General features: G+C 39.1%; 1 protein-coding gene across 4 annotated transcripts in view; it reads right to left on the reverse strand.

Moving 5' to 3' along the window:
• kdm6a (lysine (K)-specific demethylase 6A) overlaps nucleotides 1–20,854 on the reverse strand; it is a 133,527-nt gene that overhangs the window by 33,102 nt on the left and 79,571 nt on the right. For all 4 annotated transcript variants that reach the window (XM_061879672.1, XM_061879671.1, XM_061879674.1 and 1 more), the window contains 5 exons: nucleotides 17,526–17,619; nucleotides 8,518–8,644; nucleotides 3,632–3,730; nucleotides 3,282–3,501; nucleotides 2,852–2,992 (listed from right to left, as the gene is read on the reverse strand). In XM_061879672.1, the coding sequence (XP_061735656.1) occupies nucleotides 2,852–2,992; nucleotides 3,282–3,501; nucleotides 3,632–3,730; nucleotides 8,518–8,644; nucleotides 17,526–17,619 (681 nt within the window). The remainder of the gene's footprint in view (nucleotides 1–2,851; nucleotides 2,993–3,281; nucleotides 3,502–3,631; nucleotides 3,731–8,517; nucleotides 8,645–17,525; nucleotides 17,620–20,854) is intronic.

Consider the following 20,854-nt stretch of genomic DNA (forward strand, 5'->3'; position numbering starts at 1 on the left):
CGCCAACCAGCACCCATCAGGACAAGGGTGAAGTGTCTTGCTCAGGACACAACGGACGTGACGAGGTTGGTACTAGGTGGGATTTGAACCAGGGGCCCTCGGCTTGCGCACGGCCACTCTCCCACTGCGCCACACCGTCCCTTATATAATGATAATAGAACCAGTTAAAAAGGGGATTAAAAAAAAGGGTCATAATTTGGCTGCTGACGAAAGCGGTAACATTTTCCGCCATTTCCAATTTTATTATTTTGTCAGAGCAATTATTCAATCAATCAATCAATCAACCAACCAATCAATCAAAGTTTACTTATATAATCCTTTCATAGCAAAAACCACAACGACATCCTCGACTCAAGTCCAACTCATTTATTAAAATAGTTGCAAATTAACTGTTAATATCTGGTTATTTTCTGCTGTAACATGTTGCTATCTATATTTCTGTTAAAATTTAATGATCACTGATTCTTGTGTTGTTTGATACTTTACATTCGTATTAGGTGATACTACAAATGTGGGTATCGATGTAGTTACAGGGGAAGTATTAGTCATACCAATGCTGATACCGATACTAAATATGCTCAAAATAATTGAATGATTACTGGTACATTTTTATTACAATTATAATCCAACAAAAAAACAAGATGGCGATGTAAGAAGATAAATAAAATATTTTACTATTTCCTAAATTTGGCTATGATTTAAATCCTTTGGTTTTTGCCCTTAAAGTCCACCTGTGTCATGGGACTTATTTCCTAAGTTTCTAAATAACAAACACAACAAAAAATGTTTTGTTATAGAAACAATACCAATCCAACTATTGTACTATTGACCTTATACTGATCACTTAAAAGGTCGGTTTTTGTATCGAGCCCACCTTTGTTTACAATCAAGCGCTCTAGCTAGCGGTTAGCATTTCCTCATACAGTATGTAGTGTTAGCATTTCCTCATACTGTATGTAGTGTAGCATGTTTAGCTATTTTTCATCATCTGGGGATGAGAAAATGTCTTTATTTTCACCCCATTGAGGTGAGGATTGCTGACTTTGAAGTGGATTTGTGAAACTCTGGAGGGACATTAGCCACTAGTGAGGACACTAAATTGCATTGAGTATACGGCATTCCTTTGCTTATAGCAGTCAAATTTGCAAGACACAGCTGGAATGTGTCATCAAAATACATTATCACGATATAATGACAGTATTCAAAACTCTATATCATTTATATCCTGTACGGCGTGCAACCGTATTTCTGTTTTCATTACTATCTGTGGCAGTGCGAACACGTGAGGAAGACCAGCACTTTGGAACAGATTTTCTTAAATTTGGTTTAGGGATGCACAAAAAAAAATCTATTGACATCTGAATCCAGATTGTAATTCATCCCGATTCTGAATAGATTCATTTTTTTTAATGAATCAATTCAGATTTTTTTTTTTTCTTATTATCCTAATAGGAATCTATTTTTTTTAAAGTGTTTTTAGGCCATTTCCATGCAACCAGAAGTAGCTTTTTCTAACCTGTAACCTGTTTTGAAAAAGTTTAAGTACAATTATTAGACCAAATAATAGATTGCGACAATTGGTTTGAATCGAGAATTCAGAATCGAACAGTCACTCCAAGAATCAAAATCGAAAAATAAGTTTACTACGGTTAATACCTAATGAAAAGGTTAAAACAAAAAATCTGTTTCTTAACTTAAAAAACGAATGAAGATGACTTAAAATACTTTCAAAAGTTAATTATCATGTGATTCAGGTTTATCACTTCTAAAGAAGTGTTAAAAAAAGTTAACTACTGTTAATTAATGTTGCGTCCAACGATACTGAAGCATCGTATTATGAAACACAAGTTGTGATACCGTGACCCTTAATGTGTGTCACTTTGCTCCCCTCACTTCCCAGGGGGTGACCAAGGGAATGGGTCAAATGCAGAGGTCAAATTTCACCACACCTAGTGTGCGTGTGACAATCATTGGTTAAAAAAAAAATAATAATAAATTAATAAATAAAATTAGCAGGGAAGGTAATTAACTAATACTTACAAAAAAACAACAACTTCAAATAACTTGCATATGCAATTGAGAGACATTTTAGTTTAGCTGTGTTTTTTAGCCTAGCAACGGCAGTTTGCCGGCAGCTTTGTTGAATCTTTTCACTGGATTGTGTACGCGCTCGTTAATAAAGATATTGAATTTGCTCTGATGGTTGTCTTGTGTCCACAAACGGGGTATTGTAGTATTGCAAGCCTGTCACTCCAATCCTTTATTTGTTGGTCATTATCCCCTCGTAGTAGTAGGAGTGCGTGAATGTGTGTGCGTGTATACTTAGCCAACATGTTTGCTGTGTGATGTTGCCTCTTCCTATTTAATATCAAGTTCATTTAAGTTTGGTGCTGGTTGTCGCTTGTTTTAGTAAAAAGATCATTCCTGCATTGAGCTTGCTGTGCTTTTGATGCTGTGTTGTTGGCATTCAACCACATCAAAAATAACATGCCACATTACATAGGACACATCTGTAACGGCATCGTAACGTACATAAAAATAATTAGTTTACTTGTCACTAGTAAAAGTAACACTGTTATTATGCAACGCAGATTTATCTAGCACCGAGTATCGCAGATGTGTGACAGACGCTGCCTGGCAATATCGGACATCTGGGGCTGGGGAGTAAAGTAATTATCAGATTGCCAAATCTCACTTTGGAAAAAATGCTCGATATCTGCACAACAAGAGGCTGTCCTGACAGACATCAATACCATTTGTTTAGGTTTTGATCTCCATGGTGACCAAGAAGCAAAGTTGACTACTAAAACGGTTTTGGCAGCCGTCTCTAAGTAGGAGCTGGATCTCTCACCTGCTGTGCCTGTGCAGCGTTCAGGGCCCCCTGCCTGGATGTGAGCTCGGCAGGGATGGGTAGGCTCCATGCCTCCTCAATACTAGGAAGCATTTTACTCTTATTCTGCAGACTACCTGGCTGTAGGTTACACAACTGAGCCTAGGAGAGATCGTGCAAGACACACACACTTATTTAGGTGCTGAACCAACAAGACCACATAAAGAGAGGGAAGGGCTCGGCTACCTGTAAGCTTCAAGGTACAGAACATATCACAAATGTATGCAATGAAGGTATGTTTGGTCATTACACAAAATGATAGTGAAATAAAATAAATTCATATCTGGGTGATAGATATGAAAATGACAAAAAGAGCAAAAGCTGATTGCTTTGGCATTTCATAACACTAAATAGCTTGGCGTCGCCGCATCACGTTGTCAATCAAGCCTACCTGCAGCAGCTTGATGCGCTGCATGAGCGCAGCGGTGTTGACGCATGCCTTGCTGCGCGTGGCGTTGATATAGCACTTGATGGCGTCGTGCGGCTGCCCGCAGCTCTCGTACAGCGTGCCCAGATCCATCCAGGCGGCGCTGTGGTTGTGGTCCAGTTGCACGGCGCAGATGTAGGCCTGCAGCGCGTCCATAGGCTGGTTTTGCTGCTGGTAGAGCACCCTGAAGACGCGGACAAATTAAACATTTATTACCTCAGCATGATGCTGTAAAAATAAGTTAATGCTAATACAAAACTATTGAATGACAATTAACATTTATTCAACTATTTAATTCCCAGCTTCTTCCTCACCCTATGGAGCACCAAGTGTCAGCGCTGGCCTCGGACTTATCGATGGATTGACGATAGGAGATGAAGGCATCTTGCACATTCCCAATACTGGAGTAGCACCTGGAAGACCAGCAGACAAGGGTGAGTCATGTCTTGAACAATGAGTTCACTTACAAACATAGTATATAGGCCTGGGCAATAAATATATGTTACCAATAAATTCAAATTTATTGCTGCAGACTATTTAAGAAAAAAAAAAAATCTATGTTACCATTCCTGCAGGTATCAGCAAATCTAATTTATAGCCTTTTTTTAATACATATAATTTTAAATAAATTGAATGCCCTTGTGTTACTGCATATCAGTATTATTACTATTGGCCAAAAGCATACAGTTGTATGTACAAAATGGACAAAATTGTAAGCATTTTACAATGATAATCGTATTATCTTATAAGAATGTTACTGTGTACATGGAAAATGAAAATAGAATCGGATTATGACGTGTTTTTTCATGCATCACACCTTAAATCGGAATCATGCGCATAACCTAACAAGCGGAATGGTGTGTTATTTGTGCTACGGCGCCATCTTTTGGACGAGTTCACTCATTGCTGGTCCTTAAGAAGCAGTCGACTTCCACTGTAAACAAACATAGCTTTGTGCATTTCTGGTTGTCCGACGTTAATCACAATATTTATAATTTTTTCCTTTTGTTCACTACTTTTGTTTTACCTCTCTTTTTGAAATGGAGCTGTTCTGTGTTGTTTATGTTGTGACTAGGTACGGGTTGCGGCACGTCTTTATGTTACGACATTCTGTGTATGTGTCTGAGGCTAGCGTTAGCGTTTGGAGTAGCCGTAATGTCGTGAATAAACCAACTTGTCAAGACGACGCCTGGATCCTTTCTTTTATTGTTACATCGACACATGACACTCCAGACCATACTTTTGTTTTTTATAGTCTTTTTTTAAAGCAACAAACTCAACAGTAAATAACGCTACTTCTGTACATGTGGGGAGACAGCAGCAAGACAATCATTTGATTCCGGAACTACTAAATTTAGTACCCGCTCTACTACCACAGTGTGGCTGACATCAAAGAAATGCGGCTTAAGGATAATTCTGACCCGAATTTCGGAAAATGTGTTTTCATGCGCTAAAATTCGAATGACTATTGGCATATACCATGCGCCTGGATTGGAATGAAATTTTGATCTGAACGTGCGTGATCAGGTCAGAATATTCCAGATGGCGTGTTTACATTAAGCATTTTATTACGGTTAGGCTTTTAAACCAATAAATGTGGTTGATACAGTGCTTCACAGTGTTATGTTATCGCCTAGTTCCAAAACTGAAGAAATTCTACACAAAATACCTAACATTGTGAAGTAGGTTTTTTTTTATTTTGCAAATTTATTAAGAATATAGCCTAAAATTTTTTTTTTTTTCGGATGAACTGCAATGTTCAATAGTTGAACAGTTTACATTAACTGTAGCCAAATTAAGCACTTATGTAATTATAATATACAATAACAATGCACGTAACCTTTCAAACTTGAAATATGTTTTAGTACTGTAGTATTTTTTTACAATTGTAATTGGAAGGTCCATGACTTAATTACGCTAAAAAGGTATATAAACATAAAAATAAAATGGAATCTCAATATCTGTTCACAAAAATTGGACTTTGATAAATATTGAACATCTTAAAGTGCAGTTTTTCTCCAATTGGAAAAATTGGGTCAGGAGGTTTGTTTTGTTATCTTTTTTGTTGCATGTATGCATGTACCATTTCGGCGTACTCGCTAGTTCGGGCTCAAGTTGCTTATTCAGTTTGAAGATGAAATATTCCCAAAGAGGAACATTTGGCTTTCTAACCTTTTTTTTCTCTCCTAACTCTTTGTACTTAGCAGTGCTTTTTACCAGCGAGTCGCGACTAGCGAGGCGATGTCCGTGTAATCTGTGTGTGTACGTTACAGAAACAAATATTGTGGATGATTGACAAGAGGCTTCACTATGTTCAATTAAACGTGCTCAAGTGCTGAGAGCGATGAGTAAGACTTCTTGTATCCACTTTGAAAGCCAGAGACAAAGAAAAGAAACACACACACAAAGCAATTTTTAGGGGCAGGCAAAGTTATCAAGTTAATTTTCATTTACAGGCATGTGAGCACCCTTTGAGAAAGAAATGAGGAAAACTGACATAAAAAAAGAGGAAAATCGGCACAAAGTTCTGCCACGCAAGCTCCGAAAGAACATTTTGAAAATGAAGACTACCGTATTTTTCGGTCTATAAGGCGCACTAAAAATCCTTTCATTTGACATCAAAACATGAATGAGTGCTACCTTCCTCAACCTTAACTAGAGCAAGACCGAGATCCTCATCTCCAGTCTCGTTTGTCAGTGCTCTAGGTCCTCCGGGTGAAAACATTCTGTCCTCTGTGAGAAATCTCGGAGTGATCTTCGATAGTGCCTTTAAATTCAACCAAACAGGTCAGCTCAGTGGTTACTACCAGCTTTAATCATCTCAGAGCCCTAGCAAAGACCAAGGCCCATCTTTCCCAGGGAAACCTGGAGACTGCTATACACGCCTTTATCACACACCGGCTAGACAACAACTCACGGTACGCTGGCATTGATCAGGCATCACTCGCCGTTTGCAGCTTGTGCAAAACGCGGCTGCCCGTCTCCTCACCAGCACCAAAAAACGCAAGCCCATCACCAGAGTCCTGGCCTCACTCCACTGGCTTCCTGTCCGTCACCGCATGGATTTTAAACTATTTTTTTTTAAATCCCTAAATGGCATGGCCCCACGATACCTGACCAAGCTTCTGCACCATAATACCTCATTTAGAGCTCTAAGGTCAGCTGACCAACTGCTGTTCGCGGTCCCCAGATCCAGGCGAAAGACCAGAGAGGACAGAGCCTTCAACGTTGCAGCCCCTAAGCTCTGGAACAGCCTTCCCCTCCACATTAGGTCAGAACCTGGGGGTTTTCAAAACTCTTCTAAAGACCTACCTCTTCTCACTGGCCTTTAACCTGAGCTGAGCCCGCCCACTAGGGCACCATTTCTAGTCTCCCCCCATACCCTGTCGCTTTACTTATTTTTTAATTTGTCGCACTTTTATTATTTCATTATTTTTATCTTTCAATTTTACTTTTTATTCGAACCCTTTTACCGTTATCGCTTTTGCACTATCTTGTTTAGCTCATTCAATGTTTATGTTTCTTTATTTGCTTTTGTATTGTTTTTTTTGTTATATTCTTTTTTTTGTTCCAATTTCAAAATTGTTGTAAACGTGCCATATAAATAAAGTTGCCTTGCCTTGTCATTTTCTCAAAACTTGACAGTGCGCCATATAACCCTATAATCCTAACCCCATTTAACACGCCTGCATTAAAGGCCTACTGAAACCCACTACTACCGACCACGCAGTCTGATAGTTTATATATCAATGATGAAATCTTAACATTGCAACACATGCCAAGACGGCCGGTTTAGTTTACTAAATTACAATTTTAAATTTCCCGCGGAGTTTCTTGTTGAAAACGTTGCGGAATGATGACGCGTGTTTGTGACGTTTTTGGTTGGAGGGGACATTTTAGCCCAGCACCACTTACGGCTAAAAGTCGTCTCTTTTCATTGCATAATTACACAGTGATTTGGACATCTGTGTTGCTGAATCTTTTGCAATTTGTTCAATTACAATGGAGACTATAAATAAGAATGCTGTTGGTGGAAAGCGGTGGATTGCAACTGCCTTTAGCACCGGGACACAGCCGGTGTTTCTTTGTTTTTGTTGTGAAGCTTTAACACAGAGCGGTCAAGCGAACATGTTTCTCTACGTCAACCAGCTAGTTTTTGGATGGGAAAATTGTCGCCTCTTATCGGAGAGTTCAGTGGATTATGGGAACATCTCCTGTAGCTGTCAAAAAGGCAGCTGTGATCTTGGCTCCTCATCGGCTTCTCTCTGAGACACTGGCGTTCACCTCAGCCATCCGACTTTCAGGTATGACTTTACTCATCTAACCTCACTAAAATACTATTAACACAATAAGCAGATAAGGTATTTTCCAGAATTATCCTAGTAAATGTGTCTAATTCCATCTGAAACGCTACTACTGCCGCGGCCCGGAGCCATAGCTTTTTCTTTTTTTTTTTTTTTAGTTTCTCATCCACGAATCTTTCATCCTCGCTCAAATTAATGGGGAAAATGTCGATTTCTCGGTCCGAAAAACTCTTGCTGCTAGAGGCTATCATTATAAACAATGTGAGGATGTGAGAAGCTCTCACACCGGTCACGTCACACGCACATCGTCTGCTACTTCCGGTAAAGGCAAGGCTTTTTTATTAGCGACCAAAAGTTGCGAACTTTATTGACAATGTTCTTTACTAAATCCTTTCAGCAAAAATATGGCAATATCGCAAAATGATTAAGTATGACACATAGAATGGACCTGCTATAACCCGTTTAAATAAGAAAATTTCATTTTAGTAGACCTTTAATCATTTTAATTAAATTACTTATTGACTATTGGCTCAGGCCTACAATTGTATGGCATTTTACAAAGCCTCCAGACATCGTATTTAATGCTTTTTAATGCCATTTAAGGTCTAATTTTTGCAAAATCCCTTTAATGATTTTCAATGACCCACGGAAACCCTGGTTATAATGATTGTGGCTTTTTCGAACGTCAGCGCCTATCCACTTCCTGCAGCACCTTTAAGTAGCCATACATGCCAGAAGTCAGACGAGCAAGTCAGCTTTTTCAGACTTGTTCTTTTTTGGACAGGAACAAAACAGTTTTCCGATTGGTTCAGAGGCCATTAGGCAAATCATGTTGGTATGGCACGTGTGTGCAAATGCATTGTCATGTAGACTAAGATTCTTTTGTGTCATCCTACCTGCCAAGGAAATACCAGGACTGGCCCGAGTTTGGATCAGCCTCTAGAGACTTCTGCAGACACTGAATGGCATAACTGTCCTTGGTGCCTTTGTCGCCCAGCTGCTCCACTGTGTGATGCATCCAGCCTTAAACAAACCATGCAAAAAGATGTTAAAAACCTATTTTTGTGAGACCACCGTATAGTCCAAAAGCCTAGCAGATTCCAAACAAAAGCGTTGTTCACTGGTCAATGCTGTAAACCGAAACAGCATTTACAAAAAAACCTTTCAAGTCCAAACACACCTCAGGTACCAAAGTGCTCTTAGTGCAAACATAGACCTTGCTCCTCCCAACAACACCTGTAGTGAGCGCCATGGGTCACCATGACAACCCAAGCTGGCTCAGCTGGAAATGTGTTTTACCACCGGGGCACTCGGGTGATGGTTGTTAATTTTAGTGACAAGATACCTGTGATGATGGGGGTCTGGTCAATGAGCATATATTTTTGTTAAAAAGGCAGAAAAATGTGTACAAAGATTTAAAACAAATCTGTTATTGATTATTGTATGAACATAAGTTTTTTTCATGTTTACATAACAGTTGTTCTTTATTTTGTAAATGTTTTTCTAGAGATTTCTACAATCCATTTAATCACTCTTTTTTTATCAAAAATAACTGGCAACCGATCTAACATCAATTTTTTGTGTTATTGTAAACCGTACACGTGTTTAGAGACAAGGGATGTCACGTTATGAACATTTATTTTCACAGTTATTGTGACCAAAATTATCACAGTTATTATTATCTCAGTAATTCTAAATGTGCCCAAAACTTTCAAAAACTACTTATACTGAAATCTTTCAAAAAAGTTTTTTTTTTTTTTTTAATTCAAAATGTATGTAAGTACCTCAAGTAAAAAGTTCAATGTGTATATGAAAACAACACAAGAATTAAAACAAAGTAATATGCCAAAATAATACTACAAATAATTGTGAACATTTCGCAAGATGGCACCTTATTGACATAAGACATAACTGAACTTTTTGTCCACATAGATAAAAATAGTGTTTATGTATGAGGTCAAGTCTGACACATGCACGATTATGGGCAAAATAATAATGAAGATTATTTTTATCAATATTGAAAACACAATTATTAATCAGGATGATTCATTATGTATAGTAAAATGGTGTTTGCGTGTGAATGTGACACCATCATGTAATTTGTAATATCTCATAAAAATGCTCAAAATAAACGTTATCTAATATTTGTGTTTTTGTTAATAGTACCAGCTTTTTTATTACATGATCACGTTCTCTATTTTGAAATTTTCATAGAAAAAGGTATTTTTTAAGTTATGTACATAAAGTTACATATACTAATGTGTGTACATGTTGTATCAAGACAGATCCATGGAGAGTTTCAGCAGAAACTTGTCGTATAGGAATTAATTATACACCAAAAAATATTAGTAAAATGTTAAGTCACATGAATAGTTATTAAAATAATTACTTTGTGGAATGAAAAAAACACAAGTAATGTAAAAACCATAGTGTTTACTTTTTGATATTAATATAAAACACAAAGCAGTTTGGCTGATGAAGATAAAGTCGAATAAACAGGCTTTGTTCTTCAACAACAACCATGTAATTCAGTGCAACAGTTTGGGCAACAAAAATAAACAGAAGTGATAACTTTCACATCTAACACACAATATTTGTGCCTCACAGCAACACAGCCTGCGTTTAATTCGTTGAGATGACAAAACATTTGAGCTATTATTTATGTTATTGGAACACTGACAAAGTTAGCAGTGAAAAGACAAACAAGTAGTGGCAACTTTCCCGACACATCGGCTGCTGCAAAGAAACTCTCAGTCCCAGCAGCGGACAGACGGACGCTAATTGCACATTTAAAATGAAACCGCAACAGGAAGTAAGCAGTGTTGTTTAAAATGCCTGAAGAAATTTCGTTTTTTTTCTGCAATTAAAAATGTAAACGGTATTACTAATCGTATGGATTTAACCTCAAGAAATAGAACTTTCCTCCAGAAGGTCTTATCTTTGTCAATGTGATGTCAGATGAAACAGAAATTGAGCTGTTTGGCCACAATACCCAGCAAAATATTTGGAGGAGAAAAGGTGAGGCCTTTAATCCCAGGGAAGTCATTCCTACCGTCAAGCATGGTGGTGGTAGTATTATCAATCAATCAATCAATGTTTATTCATATAACCCTAAATCACAAGTGTCTCAAAGGGCTGCACAAACCAACATCTTCGGTACAGAGCCCACATAAGGGCAAGGAAAAACTCACACCCAGTGGGACGTCGGTGACAGTGAAAATGATGACAATGAGAAACCTTGGAGAGGACCGCAAATGTGGACAACGTGATCAAAGTACATCTTTTTTCGGCGGACACATTTTCAATGCATCACAAGTCAATTCTGCGCAAAACATAAACTAAGTTTATATCCATTTATACTGTAACTACCTGCTAGTGTTACTGGTGTGTCATGATGTTCATTTTTCCCATGGGCTGTGAACACATTGTGTTGGCGTAGAATGAGTTGGTGTGTGTCTAGGAGTGAAACCCAGAGGAAATGCTTGCTAGAATTAGGCCCATTGTTAGCGTAAAATTGGCAATAGGAGCGTCGGATTTTGTGTGCTTTCTTCTGGACGCTAAAATACAGGATATTACTTAATTTTGTTTTCAGGTAAAAAAAAACAACACATTTTTTAAGGTGTGGCGGCTAATGTGTTGCAGTGACGCACCGCCACAATCAAATATATCCAGGAGAAACAACTATACATTTTCGACAGATTTTGTCGAGAAAGAATTTGAAAGCCTAAGGAGTCATTTGCTTAAAAAATAATCAGTTAAAGTCAAATATACAGCTTTATTAACTTTCTTTAGTATCGTTAAATGTCCGCTAACACATGGTTGGTGTTTTCTTCTGATTGAGTCAAGTCATTTACAAAAAGGTTAACATACTAGACTATAGCAGTGATTCTTAAAATGTGGTCCGAGTTAGGGCTGGGCGATATATCGATATACATCGCGGTTTTGTCTGTGCGATATAGAAAATGACTATATCTTGACATTCGAGTATTTGTTCTCACACAGTTGCTTCAAGCTGCAGGCATTACACTACATGCATTTCCCTTTCTAGTCTCTCCCTCTTACAGGGTCATAAATAAGCGCACCTTCTTACATACGTCACATACTGTCACACATACAACGTCACACGCCATCCCTGAGCAGAGAGATAGCTACATGGGTAACATTAGCTGTGATGCTAACGGTACGTTGCGAGTGGTTATACGAGAGAGAAGGTGCGAATCTGGTAGCAAATGGAGGAATAATTATTTCCCAAGTAAAACAACACGGGGTGCATCGTCTGGCGGTGGTTTGGGTTCAAGCGGGAATATGCAATTATGCGGCAAAAACTTTGCTACAAAAAGCAGCAGCACTACTAATTTGTAGCATCATTTGAAAAGTCACCCGCTAGAAAATGAAGACAGTTTGAAAGTGCATGTCAACATCTCCGTTCGGTGCGACACCCACAAAAAGCCGAAGCAACCATTTCCAGATCAACACCATATGAAAAACAAAATCAACAACAGAAATAGATAACGTCCGCAGGAACCTACCACAGAACGAAGGACATTCACTGTTTGATTTAATATTATGCAGCTAATTTTTTTTTGACAGTTTTGGAAATATCTTTTGTCACATCTTGCACAAAAGTGCACTATATTTGTTTTAAACTATTGTAGTGGCGTCCTGTACAAAAAGTGCACTTTAATTTAGTGTTGTTTTGATTTGTCATCTTAGTGACATCATGCACAAAAGTGCACTTTTTTTGTCTCTGACAATCTTGCATTTTCTGTTTTTGAAATTACATGAATGTTTGTGCCACTGCTTAATAACTGTTTAATAAATACAGTTTTGGTAAATTGACTTAGTTGCGATTTCCCTCTCTGAATGAAAGTTTAAAATGAGCATATATTAATGCAGTATGAACAAGAATTTTTTAATGTAGGCACACAGAATCATCATACTGCTGTGATTATATGCATCAAGTGTTCATTCAAGGCTAAGGCAAAATATCGAGATATATATCGTGTATCGTAAAATGGCCTAAATATTGCCAAATAACATCTTTAATAAGAGATTAGTGTTTTATTTTCTGATATTCAGACACAGGGTTACTGTTCAAACTGTGTGTAATGTTACAGTGGCCAAAAATAACATATCTATTTGTTAAATAAGACATCAGCCTTATTTTGAATGAATATTTACGCCTACTATGCAACTATATTTTAATGTTGGTCATTATGGTGGTACTAGGAAATGTTTGGGGTGGTACTGGTGAAAAAAGTTTGACAACTAGTGGGTTATAAGGCTACTAGGAGCTAGCAGCTAAACAGCAGCTAAGCACACAATAGCACACAAGCTAGACGTAGATAGTCGTTGTCAAAAGTTTACATCCACTTGTAATGACCATAATGTCATGGCTGTCTTGAGTTTCCAATCATTTCTACAAATTTTATTTTTTTTTGTGATAGAGTGATTGGAACAAATACTTGTTTGTCACAAAAATCATTCATGAAGTTTGGTTCTTTTATGAATTTATTAAGGGTCTACTAAAAATGTGACGAAAACTGCTGGGTCAAAAGTATACATACAGCAATGTTATTATTTGGTTACATGTCCCTTGGCAAGTTTCACTGCAATAAGGCGCTTTTGGTAGCCATCCACAAGCTTCTGGCAAGCTTCTGGTTGAATTTTTGACCAGTCCTCTTGACAAAATTGGTGCAGTTCAGCTAAATTTGTTGGTTTTCTGACATGATTTGTTTCTTCAGCATTGTCCACATGTTCTCAATAGGATTTAAGTCAGGACTTTGGGAAGGCCATTCTAAAACGTTAATTCTAGCCTGATTTAGCCATTCCCTTACCACTTTTGATTTGTGTTTGGGGTCATTGTCCTGTTGGAACACCCAACTGCGCACAAGACCCAACCACCGGGATGATGAATTAGGTTGTCCTAAAATATGTGGAGGTAATTTTCCTTTTTCATTGTCCCATTTACTCTCTGTAAAGCACCAGTTCCATTGGCAACAAAGCAGGCCCAGAGCATAATATTACCACCACCATGCTTGACGGTAGGTCTGGTGTTCCTGAGATTAAAGGATTTTTTTTTTTTTTTTTTTTTTCATACATATTGCTGGGTATTGTGGCCAGACAGCTCATTTTGTATTACATCTAAAATCACATGGACAGAGATTAGACCTTCAGGAAGAAGGTTCTGTGGTCAGATGAAACAAAAATTGAGCTGTTAGGCCACAATACCGAGCAATATGTATGAAAAATGAAAAAAACATTTTTTTACTCATCTGTAAAAAAATAACCTAAAAGAAAATTTTATATATATATATATATAGGTGTAGCTACACCTACATATTGCGCTCTACCACGGTATCAAGCACTATTCTCTGGATAATCCAATCAAGACATATATATATATATATATATATATATATATATATAAATATATACATACACACACACACACACACACACACACACACACACACACACACACACACACACAGTACAAAAGTTTATACACACCTTCTCATTCAATGCGTTTTCTTTATTTTCATGACTATTTACATTGTAGATTGTCACTGAAGGCATCAAAACTATGAATGAACATATGTGGAGTTATGTACTTAACAAAAAAGGAGAAATAACCGAAGACATGTTTTATACTTTAATTTCTTCAAAATAGCCACTCTTTGCTCTGATTACTACTTTCCACAGTCTTGGCATTCTCTCGATGAGCTTCAAGCACACCTGTGAAGTGGAAACTATTTCACGTGACTACCTCTTGAAGCTCATCGAGAGAATGCAAAGAGTGTGCAAAACAGTAACCAGAGCAAAGGGTGGCTATTTTGAAGAAACTAGAATATGAAACAAGTTTTCAGTTATTTCACCTTTTTTTGTTAAGTACATACATTGGGGAAAAAAAGTATTTAGTCAGCTACCGATTGTGCAAGTTCTCCCACTTAAAATGATGACAGAGGTCTGTAATTTTCATCATAGGTACACTTCAACTGTGAGACAGAATGTGCAAAAAAAAAATACAGGAATTCCCATTGTAGGGATTTTAAAGAATTAATTTGTAAATTATGGTGGAAAATAAGAATTTGGTCACTTCAAACAAGGAATATCTGTGGCGCTCACAGACCTGTAACTTATTCTTTAAGAAGCTCTTCTGTCCTCCACTTGTTACCTGTATTAATGCAACCTGTTTGAACTCATTATCTGTATATAAAGACACCTGTCCACAGCCTCAAACAGTCAGACTCCAAACTCCACTATGGCCAAGACCAAAGAGCTGTCGAACGACACCAGGAAAAGACTTGTAGACCTGCACCAGACTGGGAAGAGTGAATCTACATTAGGCAAGCAGCTTGGTGTGAAAAAAATCTATTGTTGGAGCAATTATCAGAAAATGGAAGACATACAAGACCACTGATAATCTCCCTCGATCTAGGGCTACACGCAAGATCTCATCCCGTGGGGTCAAAACGATCATAAGAACGGTGAGCAAAAATCCCATAACCACACGGGGGGGGCTGGTGAATGACCTGCAGAGAGCTCGGACCAAAGTAACAAAGGTTACCATCAGTAGCACAATACGCCGACAGGGAATCAAATTCTGCAGTGCCAGACGTGTCCCCCTGCTTAAGCCAGTGCATGTCCAGGCCCGTCTGAAGTTTGGCAGAGAGCACATGGATGATACAGCTGAGGATTGGGAGAATATCATGTGGTCAGATGAAACCAAAATAGAACTTTTTGGTATAAACTCAACTCGTCGTGTTTGGAGGGAGAAGAAAACTGAGTTGCATCCCAAAAACACCATACCTACTGTGAAGCATGGGGGAAACATCATGCTTTGGGGACAGGACGACTGATCCGTGTTAAGGAAAGAATGAACGGGGCCATGTATCGTGAGATTTTGAGCCAAAACCTCCTTCCAACAGTGAGAGCTTTGAAGATGAAACATGGCTGGGTCTTCCAGCATGACAATGATCCCAAACACACCGCCCAGGCAACGAAGGAGTGGCTCCGTAACAAGCATTTGAAAGTCCCGGAGTGGCCTAGCCTGTCTCCAGACCTCAACCCCATAGAAAATCTGTGGAGGGAGTTGAAAGTCTGTGTTGCTCGGCGACAGCCCCAAAACATCACTGCTCTTGAGAAGATCTGCATAGAGGAATGGGCCAAAATACCAGCTACTGTGTGTGCAAACCTGGTAGAGACCTATAGTAATTGTTTGACTTCTGTTATTGCCAACAAAGGTTATATTACAAAGTATTGAGTTGAATTTTTGTTACTGACCAAATACTTATTTTCCACCATAATTTACAAATAAATTCTTTAAAATTCCTACAATGTGAATTCCTGGATTTTATTTTCACATTCTGTCTTTCACAGTTGAAGTATACCTATGATGAAAATTACAGACCTCTGTCATCATTTTAAGTCGGAGATCTTGCACAATCGGTGGCTGACTAAAAACTTTTTTGCCCCACGGTAACTCCACGTGCTCATTCATAATTCTGATGCCTTCAGTGACAATATACAATGTAAATAGTCGTGAAAATAAAAAAAACACATTGAATGAGGAAGTGTGTCCAAACTTTTGGCCTGTACTGTATGTATATTTTTTTTTAAACTGAAAGAGCAAGCACGTAAATAATTATTAATGGCCTACTGAAACCCACTACTACCCACCACGCAGTCTGATAGTTTATATATCAATAATTAAATATTAACATTGCAACACATGCCAATACGGCCTTTTTAGTTTTTTTCTTGAAAACGTCGCGTAATGATGACGTGTACGCTTGACGTCACGGGGTGTTAGGAAATATGAGCCTTGCGCACACACACAGCTAAAAGTTGTCTGCTTTAACTGCATAATTACACAGTATTTTGGAGATCTGTGTTGCTGAATCTTTTGCAATTTGTTCAATTAATATTGGAGAAGTCAAAGTAGACAGATGGAGTTGGGAAGCTTTAGCCTTTAGCCACACAAACACACGGTGATCCCTTGTTTAAAATTCACGGAGGTGAAACTTTCCTATTGATCACAGCGAACATGGATCCCAACCGAATGTCAACCAGCAGGTTTCGGTGAGAAAATTGTGGTAAAAAGTCGCTTCTTACCGGAGATGAGCTGCGCTTGTGCCGCCCATAAAGCTGCTGTCGACTTCCCTGAGACACTGCGCGTCAACACACCCGTGGACACACAGCTCCGACTGTCAGGAACTGTTTAACTCACTAAAACACTAGCAACACAATAGAAAGATAAGGAATTTCCCAGAATTATCCTAGTAAATGTGTCTAAAAATATCTGAATCTGTCCCACTGCTATCGCGTTTTTCTTTTAACTTGTTTTTTTTTTCTAGTCCGCCGCTATCAATATCCTCAAACACGAATCTTTCATCCTCGCTCAAATTAATGGCGAAATTGTGGTTTTCTCGGTCCGAATAGCTGTTTTTGTTGGAGGCTCCCATTAAAAACAATGTGAAGATGTGAAGAGCCATCAACATGTGACGTCATCGTCTGCGACTTCCGGTAGAGGCAGGGCTTTTCTGTTAGCAAGCAAAAGTTGCGAACTTTATCGCGGATGTTCTCTACTAAATCCTTACAGCAAAAATATGGCAATATCGCGAAATGATCAAGTATGACACAGAATGGACCTGCTATCCCCGTTCAAATATGAAAATCTCATTTGAGTAGGCCTTTAAGGCACACTCCAAAGAATAAACGATCATCTTTAAAAATGCAAAACTACAATATTAATATTTGATAAAAATGCTTTAAAAAAAAAAAAGTGTATATAATTCACATAGCATGTTGTACTCTATGACATCACTTATTGTACCAAAGTGCTGCAGATGGCTCGCAGTCCAGATGCATGAAGTCCGCACGAGGACCCAAAGACACTCACCAAGTTGTTGCAGTGTGGCCGCCTTCACCTGAGCGGGAAGACTCTCCGTCTGCAAGAGACTCTCGTAGGCTTCTTTGGCGGCTCGGTACTTTTTCTGCAAAAAGGAGACAAGACGCCCGTCAGGACAGGAGCACGCGTTTTATGGCGCACAGACAAAAGAGTCGAAGAGGAAAAAAAAAAAACTCCTCACACTTGTAATGACCGTCCGTCCGGACAAACACAAACGTTGGGGGGGAGGGTCGGACCAGACCCGACACGTCCGGGCACTTTTTTTCAAGTGTGTGATTGTGTGCTGGGTGTCCACTTTGGCACCAATGAAACATGAGCTGCCGTTTGTTTTGTCTCGGCGACCTGATTGACCCCACCTCAAATAATCAGCAGACTCCCTATCTTATCAACTTAAATCAGACTCAACCACACACACACACACACAAAATAGGCCACACCCATTCTTGTCTGGTTCGGGACTCTTCCTGTCTGAGCGCTGTTAAAGGGTAAACAGTGACACTTGAGGCCAATAAATGAGAGGCGCTCCGAGTGGTTCCTTCCTGCTCCAGTTCAATAAAGTCAGACAAAAACATGTCCTAATTGAGATGAAGCGCTACACGCTGACAGTCTGATGAATCATATACTGGTCATATGCCATTGATCCACAAACAAATCCTGTCATCCATCATCCCAGCAGACCAGGACTTGGATGGGTCACAAGACTGCCTGAGCATTCTGAGGTTTTAGAAGGCTGTATAAGTAAATGAACAAGGAGGCCTGCTCGCCACGTGGGCACGTCGCTTAGGCTGCTACAGTGCTAACAAATCTTCTTACCTAGGTTGTATTCAGTCACGTGACTTTTGAATGAAGTAAAAGTGGTGGACCACCAAACAGTGTGAAAACAATGTAAGTACGCAAGGGGGCCTAGAACTTACTACTAAAAGCAGATACGAGTATATAATGCAAACTGTGCTATGGAATCTATCCCTAGCCATCCATCCATTTCCTACTGCTTGTCCCTTTGGGAGTCGCGGAGGGGTGTTGGAGCCTATACCTATACCTATCAAAAAGATTTGTCGAGTGATCAAGGATTATCTATGTGACGAGTTCCCAGACCATTCTACACAACAAAACAAGATACAAACTTGGAAAAGTGTGGCGGTCTACAACTTCTTTGGGTTATAACCGGGTAAAGGTAATTGGTATGAAGACTCTCCCGGAAATAAATACGCATTGTTTTTGCTTAGGTGATGTTGCATTTCATGTTTTAAATTTGTGTCTACAGCCACGTTCGTTGTTGTTTTTACATATTCATCAAAATATAACTATAGATGTCAACGTGGTGTATGTGCTGAAATATTCATTTATGATGGTCCTGAGTAGTCCCGAGTTCAATACCGGGCTCGGGATCTTTCTGTGTGGAGTTTGCATGTCCTCCCTGTGAATGCGTGGGTTCCCTCCGGGTACTCCGGCTTTCTCCCACCTCCAAAGACATGCACCTGGGGATAGGTTGATTGGAAACACTAAATTGGCCTTAGTTTGTGAATGTGAGTGTGAATGTTGTCTATCTGTGTTTGCCCTGCAATGAGGTGGCGACTTGTCTAGGGCGTACCCCAGCTTCCGCCCGAATGCAGCAGAGATAGGCTCCAGCATCCCCTGCGGCTCCAAGAGGGACAAGGGGTAGAAAATGGATGAATGAATGGATGGCTGATTTGGTAAAAACTTAACTCTTTTAGGTTTTGCTCACATTTGACTCCTTATATTAAGACTGGCCGAGTTGGTGCTTAACAAAACACTCGTAGCGAAAAAGCATTTTAAGAACTCAGAAACAAGATAAAATCCAAATATTATCAAGATAAATGGGAAATATTAAACATTAAAAGTATATGAAACAATCCTTTAACAATAAAGTGACTCGACTTTGCTCCTTTGGGACTGGAGTGTGAACTACTTTTCTCACAGTCTCTCGGAAAATTGACATCTTTCACCCTTCTTGATTGTCTCTCGAGGAACTCTGAATAAACTCGTTTCCGTTTCACAATTTGAACAATTCCCACAGCCTAAAAAAACAAAAGCATACATGATTTTCTATTAAAGAAAGGCAAAATGCCACCGAGAACGCTATGACAACAGACGCTTGCTGTCCCAGCACTTCGAGCCTCTCATAGTTAATGGACCGGACGTCAGGTGAATACACTATCTATACACAGTAAGTACTGTATATGTATGCTGTGCACCATCACATCAGAGTACCAAATGGTTACTGCATATGACAACATCCATAGGATGTAGTCAAAAGTAAGCAGGCCTGCCTTTTTCAATGCAGACCGTGGGGATCAAGCTAATGAGCCATGTTCTCAACACACTCCATTGTTTTATGGCGGCTTGCCACAAATACAAATGGACCGCCACTGAAAGATTTGGCGCTACTCATTTGCCCTTGCTCATAAAGACATCATAATGGGTTTGTCAATATAGCTTATTGTACGGAAGCTATGTTCACACTGCATGTCAAATACAATTTGGTTGCCCATATCTGGATTTTTCAAATGTGGATATAAATCAGACATGTATTTGATGCGACTGCAGTCTGAACGTTCGGGTCGCGATCACCCAAAATATAGTCGTCATCAAACAGACAGAAACAATAAAAGTCAGTGTCAAAAAGGTGTTCTTTTAAAGTGAATAAAATATAAAAGAGACCTAGATTATAGTCACTCACCCACACACACCTCGGTACAAAATTCCCAACAAGTATCTTGCAGCCCCACAAACTATTGTAGCTGAAGTTTTTTGCCCTTGTCCTCCAGACTGAATGTGGACTCCAGTTGTACATAGAAGTCCCATATTTCATTGGAAATTTGAACGACTACATAAAAATTGGATTTTGCAAAAACATCTGATTGCAGTTTGAATATAGTCTCTGCTTCTTAACATACTCTATATTACCAAAAGTATTTAGCCACCTGCCTTGACTCACATGTGAACTTCAAGTGCCATCCCATTCCATCCTATTGAACCCTTTTTGGATTCAATATGATGTCGGTTCACCTTTTGCAGCTATTACAGCTTAAACTCTTCTGGAAAGGCTGTCCACAAGGTTGCGTAGTGTGTTTATAGGAATTTTCGACCATTCTTCCAAAAGCGCATTGGTGAAGTCACACACTGATGTTGGTCGAGAAGGCTTGGCTCTCAGTCTCCGTTCTAATTCATCCCAAAGGTGTTCTATCAAGTTCAGGTCAGGACTCTGTGTAGGCCAGTCAAGTTCATCCACACCAGACTGTCATCCATGTCTTTATGGACCTTGCTTTGTGCACTGGTGAACAGTCATTTTGGAAGAG

This window comes from Nerophis ophidion, linkage group LG19 (assembly GCF_033978795.1).
Source record: "Nerophis ophidion isolate RoL-2023_Sa linkage group LG19, RoL_Noph_v1.0, whole genome shotgun sequence".
Lineage (NCBI taxonomy): Eukaryota > Metazoa > Chordata > Actinopteri > Syngnathiformes > Syngnathidae > Nerophis > Nerophis ophidion.